This window comes from Etheostoma cragini, chromosome 10 (genome assembly GCF_013103735.1).
Source record: "Etheostoma cragini isolate CJK2018 chromosome 10, CSU_Ecrag_1.0, whole genome shotgun sequence".
Lineage (NCBI taxonomy): Eukaryota > Metazoa > Chordata > Actinopteri > Perciformes > Percidae > Etheostoma > Etheostoma cragini.
Window position 1 is genome coordinate 25,334,606 of NC_048416.1, and position 9,771 is coordinate 25,344,376.

The window sequence follows — 9,771 nt, forward strand, 5'->3', positions numbered from 1 at the left end:
TCATTACGTACATTCGAACGCTGCATCAGGGACCCGCCGGGCGCCCAAGTGGACAAGGATAGAATTGCAAGTGATTAATTTGTTGAAAGGTCCCCTGGAACGTGGTGTGCTCGCACAAACATTTGTCTTCATTTGCCAAGATATGTACAGTGACATGAGAAGATGGGCCTTAGGAGCCCTGAGTGGGGGTTTTCTCTCATTTTAGAAAACTTTAGAAGGCTTTAGTCCAGGCTTTTCAAACATCTTGTGTGCTGGTTGAGTTTGTTGCTCATACAGTCGCATGCTGCTGAAAAACAAAAACCTTTTCTCGGTTCATTTAACAGCTAAAATGTGGAACGAATGGACAAATAATGGATGTCATAATGCTAGTTCATACACTTTGTTTTGTTGTCTGTACAGCAGCCAGTCAACAGTCAGTGCTATATTTCACTGGTATAATTGCAACATAGTGATCCAAGTCTGTCATTGACTCAGAAAGCGTAAGAGGAGGAGAGCTTGTGAATGTGAGTGTAGGTGGACCGGGAGGGATTATGTTTAGCATGTATCTGACAAGTGTTAATGTGTTTACAGTTGGTTGTTTTGTTGCTTGTTCACTGTAAGTCTATTAAGCGTATAGGAAAACCTGTTTTATCTGGAACAATACACACATACATTTTATAACAAAGTGAAAGTTTTTTTTAACATATTATAGGCCTAATATGGGGAATTTGGAGCACCAGAAGTGTGAGTTTTCTCAAACAACAACAGCACTAGATTTTGAGCCATTTTGATTAGCGGTTTTAAAGGTCTTTCCTTTGCACTTCGGCCTGCTGAGCGTTCATGTTGTGGTCGCTTCTTATCACAGAGCAACTCTCATCATTTATATAAATACATCTCCAAGCCATGTGCACTCTGAGTAAAAGGGCCTGTACTATGATCTTGATAAACACAAAAAATGTTAAACAACTTAACCCCTTCTTAACCTGTTAGCTGGTTTATCTGAAATGTATATGGTCATTAGTTACTAATTAGAATAAAAGAGCCACACACACACACACACAAACACACATCAACAATATAAATCTAATGTCTGTATCAGATTCCATGCTGTGTACCTCCAGTCATTGGGCTAATTACACAGTAATGAAGCTAATCAAGAGTTAAACAGGAGAACTATTCAGCCTTAATGCTGCTGTTATCCTTTTAAAACCACCACATATCCTTTATGATCTTAAATGGGTCCCGGTGGGCCATTAGAGAGCAATGAGGATGTCTATGGACCTCTCCCTGGAGACGGGGGGTGGGGAGTGGAGTGTGTGTGTGTGAACTCAGGCCACAGGACAAAATGAGGCCACAGAGGTCTACTGTAACTGTGTTCAGAGGTGTAAGGGCTTGGAAGCGGTTTGGTCTTGTTTATTTTGGGATCGCTGCAGCCTTTCTGGGAATCCAAATGGTTCAATGTATGTCAGAGGAGATGAGTGGGCGGAGGTACAACAACACAATCAAATCTATGCCCTACAGAACCTCAGTTTATTCTCTTCATCTGTATGTGATGAAAGCAGATGTATGGGTTTATAGTGCATGCTCTGATGTCTGTATCATATACTATATGATACAGACATCACAGTTACTATGTAAGCATCACACTGTTCACAATGGCTGTGACCCATTTATTAACCCTGCACATATACACTGATGTTGGCAGTTAGGATACAGGAATGACAATACTGTGTTTTAGTCAGAAAACGATACAAGTTGTGTGCCAACAGATGTCAGTCAAGCTGTGCCAGGTTGCAAGTTAAAATCAAGGACTTGTTACTATATTGTACCTGAACTGTTGTTCCACTTGCAATTCTCAAGAGCTGTCAATGTTTACATTTCTTGCAGTTATGACTGCACCTTCCTCATTTGCATTTTTAGGGGGAGCAATGTGCACCAACAGTGAATTTAGTATGCGAGCTTTTATGTTTAAGTGTTCTTGGTTTTTATTATATCAGACGTCTACTAGTACTACATATTAGGACAGTATAGTCTTTGATATATATATATATATATAACCTTTTACTTCTGACCTCTCATTGAACGCCAAGACTCTTCCACATCTCGCCTGTATTCTGGGACAGGTTTCTTGAAGGGACGCATTTCTAAGGACAGTCTTTTCTGCTGGCTTGTAAGGAGAGGAGAAAAAAATGTAATATATTTTTCCCAAACAAAAGTTGTGAAATGTCTGTTATAATAATCATAAAGGGTGTTATTTAGAGTTGAAGGGATTGGTCAGTTAAATAATCATCCACCAAAAGAATTATATTTGTCAGGTTTGATGAGCCATTTATTAAAACCATTTTTATATTCTGTTATTTAATTCAGCCATTTCCCAATAAAATATGCCAACAGTTCTCCGGGTCCAGCTTCTCTTTTATTTTTCATTTCAGAATGCTGCTCTGACATGTAAAGCGATTTGAATATAATACTCACTATTTCTTGACATTATATAGACTAAAATGGATTAAACAAAAAAATAATCTGCAGATAAATTGATAAGGAAAATAATTTAGTTGGCATCGTTTGGAGAGGGTAACAGACACCCAAAGCTGTGAGTCACAATTGAGTGAATAATTCTTGTTTTTACAAAGATTACTATAAAAAGAAGAGAAATCTACCGAAAATGTATGTTAGCAGCAGCAGCAGCTCCTGCACCAACATTCTTTTAAGTTCAAGTTTGGGCTTTATGTCTGTTACAGATCAATAACGTCCTGTCAAGCAACAGTGACCGCTCCACTCTCTCCCTTCAGAAATCCAATCAACAGCAACACATAAAGAGCAGAGTGTAATACTGAAACAAAAGAACACTGAGGTTAAATGATGTAATGGAATGCATTGGATGGAGACTATAGCCAATGAGAACTGACAACGTCACCAGCGTCACCTTTAAACAGGGTGAAGCTGCTGTGAACCTGAACACCTGTGCCGTAAAAACTCTAACGGTGCGTTCGAGGACAGCTTGGAAAGAACGAGTGACACCCAGTAGAACTACCAACACTGACGCTCTCTAATTTGATAGACTTAGGGATGCGCGCGCGCCAACACACACACACACACACACACACACACACACACACACACATACACACACACACACGCACACACGACAGAGCAGGTGGGATAAGAGGGCTCCTTACCATTACGCACATTAAACTGCAAATGGGTACATCTTATTTTTTCTTCTCTTTTTAGTAAAACATACAGTCTCCTAAATATTCCTTGGTATTAATTATTTTTCGTATTGTTTTTAGTTTTTGTTATTTAGGCATTCAGCCAGCCTGTCATTTGAACTGACAGTATTTTGATGTTTTTAACTCCAATTTTCCATTTAGAAATAAGAACAAAGAAGAAGAAGAAGGCCTTTAACAGAAGTGCTGTGGAGCCGTATCAATGCCCACCTCGACCAGGCCCTTCAGTCCGCCAACACACACACCCACAGCGCCACGAGAAGCCTTCTCCTGTATCATGTTCTACCGAGAGGCGTTTACAGCTGTTTTGTTTCATAATACAGGACGACACGCTGCGCTGGGAGAGCTGCCTCTTTACAGCAGCAAGGGGGACAAAAACGCAGCTATTACAGAACAACTATAATAATGAACCCCAAAATAAATGACTAGTTTTAGAAGGATAAAATTCCCGTATTTTTGCCTCACTTAACATTGCCTATCTGAACGGGACTGACAGGATTTAAGGTATTAATGCTGATTTTACTGTGACCTTGTTAAACTCTTTGCTTTTTTGTCTTCAGTGAAACTGTGGTGTGTTTATAATATTGACATGGGGATTTATTTATGATGTTCTATGGTGAAGAATATTTTATTTCATTCTGTCCCTGTAAAATGTGCTGGAGCATTTTTCCTATTAAGGACTTCAAATATTTTTCTAAGCGGGCTCCTTGCGACAGGAGTTTTAATTTTAATTTTAATTTAGATAGGAATTATTGATGAACAGAAGACAAAAGGTGAGTGTTAAATAGGAATATGTGCACCTGTAATCTCTCTCATGCAGATTTTGATTCTCCGTGTGCTTTTGTCTTGTACTGAACAATGTTCAACTAATCGAAATCGAAAATAAATAAAAATGCGTTTAAAAGATTTTTTTCCGGTGTGAAACACACCTGAGCCGCGGCGATGGGACGCTTCACTGGCCGTCGCACGGAGAGATGAGCTGTAACGCGTTACAGCCCTGTAACAAATTCCATTTTCAGGATAATGATTGCAGTAGTTGCATTTGTCCCCACCTTTTTCTTCGAGTCTCCCACGGAGGCTGAATTGGATCCTTGCCCTGAGAATCCCGCACTGCTCTAAATTAATTTGGTGATTAATGACAGAAAGACTGACCTTTACCGGATGGGAGTTTTTCCACTGCTTTGATTTGACCGAGCTGAAGGATGACACCAACACTGCACATTTACCCCTCCTGATTATTAATAGGACCAGTGATTTTTTTTAATGTAAGAAAGGCCGAAATGTAACACGCGTGGTGCTGTTTGATAAACTGCACCTCGCAAAGGGATACATCTAATAACATTCACTTAAAGTGGCTAAATGTAACGCACTCCTTTTTGGAGTGAGGAGGTATCCTACAGATAGGAGATAAAAGCGAAGCGAATCATCCAATTAAATCCCTCAAGAGCTGATGATGGATGATGTCAGCCGATCTGCTTCTAATTAACGTTTAAATTAAGTCAAAGAAAAAAAAGGAACTTTCTGACCATCGCTGTTTCATTTCAGACCTTAACGCCCATTGGCCCGTTGTGTGGGGAGGTCTAAGGGCTCGTCACGTTTAAACTAAATTTGAGGTTGATATGCAGCAGCGTGGGGCCAGATGGTCCACTTGTATCGTCCTGGACATCAAATGTGTAGAATTAAAGAGTACAATAAAATCAGCAGGTTCTCCTCCCTCCCATGATCAGACATGACCCCAGTGTGGAGCATAGAGGCCTGCAGAGGTATTGTGAAACTCTACAAATCTACTCGAAACACTATGAAATAGTGTTGGAAATAGATTCATATAATGTATCTTCTATTAATTGAAAAAAAACGAATGCTCCTTTAAATGAGTCGTTTCATATACTCATATTTTCAGATAATCATCCATTTCTTTGTGTGACAAATGTACAATAAAAAAGCTTGATCATTATGGTTTGCACCATATGTGCCCTTTATATTTCAAACTCATTTTGAATTCACGTGTCAAGGTAAATCAGAATCATTGTGATATTAATATCCAGTCAGACCTGCAGCCGAAATGTTCAGCTGCTTGCACTTTTATCAAAACGATGCACGCTCCGTCCAAATTCACAAATGTAATTTAGCTCCACAAACTCGTGCTTGTTATGGAGAAATATATATTCAAAGCAGCCACAAAGGGTGGACCTCCGAGGTGGCTAATAGAATTTCCTGCTGTTTTATAACTCTGTCCCTAAACCAATGTCACCATATGCTCCTGTTGGCACAGGACTCTCCGCAGTGGCTTCCTGGGCGGCAGGCTTCATCCAAATGGGTCCAAATAATCTCACTGCATTTCTTGAAGAAAAAAAAAAAACTAGCGATTTGCCGTTCAGCCTCTGGCTTGGATCAGAAGTTGGAACATAGAATAATAGATGTTAAAATATAGGCTGAATGTAGACCATGTCAGAGGAAGTCTGTTCCATTTGTCTGCTTTCTCTGTCTTTTCTTATAACTGCAAAATGTATATTTCGTTCTGCCTACAGGTTATATGCAATCTCCTAAATGCATAAAACGAATAAATGACCTGAATTTGTTGAATTTGACAAGCCTTAAAAATGTGCACGTGTTTCCTCAGAGCAGACGTACCTGCTGCTCTCCTCGGCGTTCACCTCTTCCCCGTTTTGTGTCTATAATCCGGTTCTCTCTTTCCATCCTAACCCCCCATCAGTAAAATTCACATTTTCCGTGCTTAGACTCTGCGCAACAGCATGGCGTCACCTTTGTTATCCGCGTTTTACGCTACGCATTAAATTACACTTTTACCTGCAGGGTCATATTGACACCAACGAATATCAAGGGAACATCATGTAACATAAATAAACAGCATGAACAAAAAATGGATAAAAAATTCAAACCTAAAATGATGTGATTTTCTGCCTATTTTTTCTTTATATTTTTAAAATCTTAAATTGCAATGTTTGTGTTTAGACTCTGAGATGAAACGGTTCTGATTAATCCAGGCAGCTATTAGAGTGACATTGAAAATAAATAGTAACTTAACTGCAATCATTAAAAATAATATATGTATATATTTAGACCTATTTTATTTTTAAATTAAAATCAGGCTTCATAGGTCTCTTTTGTCATAAAGAAAAAGAAATCAAAATTCCATCACCTGTCGTGTTGATAGGTTAACCCTAACAGCTTCTGTTTAGTTGATCATTTTAATAGACTTCACAATCAGGTCCGTAGATGTGTTCATAGTGGCTATTTTGAGCCAAATTCCAGTGCAACACAGTGATTAATGCGCACATGGCGCTTAAGGCTTTATATGCGTAATTACGCACGAAAATGACTAAATGCATATCACGAGACCATTGACCATTGTTGGCTCGGCGTTCCTCTAAAAACTTTTCCATAATGCAAAGACGCTGGAGGCAGAATTTCAATGGCCATCAACTCTCCCTTTCTAACAAAATACACCAGCAGAGGGAAACAGATGCATAAACATTCACGGCATCGTTCTTCTCGGCAGCAACAGACTCCTCCTATCCCCCACGTCCAATTAGTTATTATGGTCCGGCCCTTTAAGACGCAGCAGCGGGTCAGCAAGTGGTGTAGTGTTTCTCTAATTGAACTTCACCCAATCAACAATAACTCGTTAGCAGTGGCTTTCTTTTTCTTGCTGCTTGAGACAGCTTTTTTCCCCCTTGCAGGGATTCACCCCCTCCAGTCTGTTACTTCCTAAAGATCTTCATGGAGCTTGGCAGAGGAGCTGCGACTCTCTGAGGGAGAATACAGTCCGGCTGCCTTTCCAACTACGCCCGAAGCATGGTTATTTTGGAGGAAAGCTCTCAGGCGAGCTAAGTTGCGGCATTCGTCTTTAAGTGTCAAATTTAGAGGGGTCTACGAGAACGCCGAACACCCGAGGAAACACTTGTGGACGCTTAAAACTGCCATTTGAATGAAATAATCAACTTTTCTGGAAGAAGCGATTCTTCGGGACTGCGATGACCTCCAGTAAAGACATGAAGGCAGTCTCAGTGTTACAGTCAAGCGGCGAGGAGAGGAGACGGGCTCCCTTGGACCAGCTGCCACCACCGGCCAACTCCAACAAGCCTTTGACGCCGTTCAGCATTGAGGATATCCTTAACAAACCCTCGGTAAAGAAGTCAGTGGCCAGTATCTGTCCGCCGAGAGTGCTGGAAAAAGTCACGGGCTCTAACTCTGCGAGGAACGGGATCACCACTCCCTCCTCGCCGCTGTGCGCACTGGAAGAGCTCGCCAGCAAAACGTTTAAGGGTCTAGAAGTCAGCGTTATCCAGGCAGCAGAAGGTAAAGACTGTATGTATCTTCAATCCTTATTATGCTGGTTAATTTTCTGATAGATTCAACAACAGGAAAGCATGCGCCAACACAGCTGACATTAGTGCTAGCTGGTTTGTTTGGACTTTTAATGTGGAAACGCTAAGACAGCTGTATACGAATGCGCAACAGTAGAAGATAAGAAATGGAAAATGCCACTTTTACGCGTTGAATGTGCATGCGTAGGATCCAATAAACTGATTAAAATTGTCTAATAACCTCCATGCTATGTTGGTTTAAAATGGAGAGACTAACCTAAATTCTGAACTTAAATGTCATACTGGCTATGTTAATATTGTAACACTGCAACATTAAAACACCTGCCAATTGTAATATTTGGTTACATTGGTGTTTGGCCCGTAATATGGTGAGTGATTCGCCTTTGGATGAATTATTTCACGTTAGTTGATCGGCTCAGTGGTATCCAGACAGGGGCTCGTGATTCAGCAAAGTTCTTAGAATTTGTCTTATCGTTATTGGAATCAAGTGAAAAATAAGTATAATATTTTGCTTCAAGGAAAAAGACTAAACCTAGCATGTAAACAGAGGACAGGCCTGCTAAGCAGCTCCGTCTGTTGATGCTCTAGTTGGGGGGAGGGGGGGGGGGGGGGGGGGGGGGGGGGGGGGGGGATTGTGTGACCCTTGCGGTTGTTTTCATTCGTCTTGTATGTTTTCCTCTTCCAAGGTCGTGAGCATGTCAACGCTTTCGGACAGAGGCAGACGTCGAAAAAGAGGAGAAAGTCGCGGACAGCCTTCACGAACCACCAGATTTACGAGCTGGAGAAGAGGTTTTTGTACCAGAAGTACCTTTCTCCGGCCGACCGCGACCAGATCGCGCAGCAGCTGGGGCTCTCCAACGCGCAGGTGATCACCTGGTTTCAGAACCGCAGGGCCAAACTCAAGCGGGACCTGGAGGAGATGAAAGCGGACGTGGAGTCGCTAAAGAAAATCAACCCACAGACCCTGCAAAAGCTCGTCAGCATGGACAGCATAGAGGAGTCGCAGGGTGGGGGCCCCGATGCCAGGTCGCCCAGTGTCTCCCCCACCTCGCAAGGACACCGGGCCTTCCCACAGTCCCCCTCCTCATCCAGAGACCAAACCACGGATGAATTCTCGGAGGACGACGAGGAAATCGAGGTGGACGATTGACAGTCAGGGGGGCTGTGGTTTTCATAAGCAACAACAAAAAAGAATATTAAAAAGGGGGCATTTTTTCTTCCCAAATTTTTGCACGGATATTGACAAAAAAGGAGAATATAGGCTATACATAACAAAAAAAACATTTCAGGAAAGTTTCTTTTCCTCTCCTCTTTTTTTTCTCTTCATTTTTATTTATTAATCGGACTTGTAAAGCTTCCAAGTCTGTCGTTTGAGTTCCACCACAATATCTGAGGAATATCTGGTTTCCTTTAAGACACCTAACTGTTATGGTACAGTAAGACTAAAAAAGTGTGTAAACATTTTAATTCTTCACGGTTGTTTTGAAAGAGGGTGGAAAGTTGTGCAATTACTTTTGTTTGTCATTTATTCGCATTGTTCCGTCAAAGGAATCGGCTCTGCCAAATATTTATATCACCCTTTTTTTTTTTTTTCTCCATGCACAGCCCAGGGTCGATGTGTCAGTCCATCCCTACTTCAGTGTAGTTTTCTTTTTCTTTCCTCTGAGCAAAGTGTTTCTGCAAGCATGCAGGCCTGTTCGAAGCGCACAGGGCGCATCAGTATTAGTAACGAGTGCAAGCGTGGCCACGCTCTGACTTCTGTATATAGATCAAACATCATATGCGATAATTTTATTGTAACATTCTATTTAATCAGCATCTATGTAAATAAAGGTTATATGATATTTCAAGAAGCTGTCGGCGCGATTGGGTGTGTGATTGTGCATTAAATAACACGATAAATAGAATAAAATAACCCTAAATCAAAAACCAAAAGTAATGACCTATTGGAATATGTCCCTGTAAGAATATTATTATTACACAATAAGGAATGGGATTTTAAAGGGCAACAATACTAAATTAAGGACTATTATATAAGAATAATATAAGTGTTAGGGTGAGCTAAAATCGCAATACTGAGCACCGCAGGCACTTTATAGGAATGCTATATGAGATAAAGTCACACTGATATAGGACTCAAATAAGATAACATGTGTACTGGTAGATTAAGCAAATATATAAACATTCACCCCTCCACAAATAAAAAAAAACCT

At 40.8% G+C, this 9,771-nt stretch overlaps 1 protein-coding gene across 2 annotated transcripts; it reads left to right on the top strand.

Annotated features, from left to right (window-relative positions):
- The first annotated feature begins 6,767 nt into the window (after window positions 1–6,767).
- On the top strand, window positions 6,768–9,408 carry lbx2 (ladybird homeobox 2). 2 transcript variants are annotated; one of them, XM_034884344.1, is made up of 2 exons: window positions 6,768–7,529; window positions 8,245–9,408. In XM_034884344.1, the coding sequence occupies exons 1-2, from the start codon at window positions 7,205–7,207 to the stop codon at window positions 8,706–8,708; spliced, it is 789 nt and encodes a 262-aa protein (XP_034740235.1). In that variant the 5' UTR covers window positions 6,768–7,204; the 3' UTR covers window positions 8,709–9,408. The 2 variants fall into 2 exon arrangements, with proteins under 2 accessions (XP_034740235.1, XP_034740233.1); XM_034884342.1 differs by having other exon boundaries at window positions 6,769–7,538.
- The last annotated feature ends 363 nt before the right edge of the window (window positions 9,409–9,771 follow it).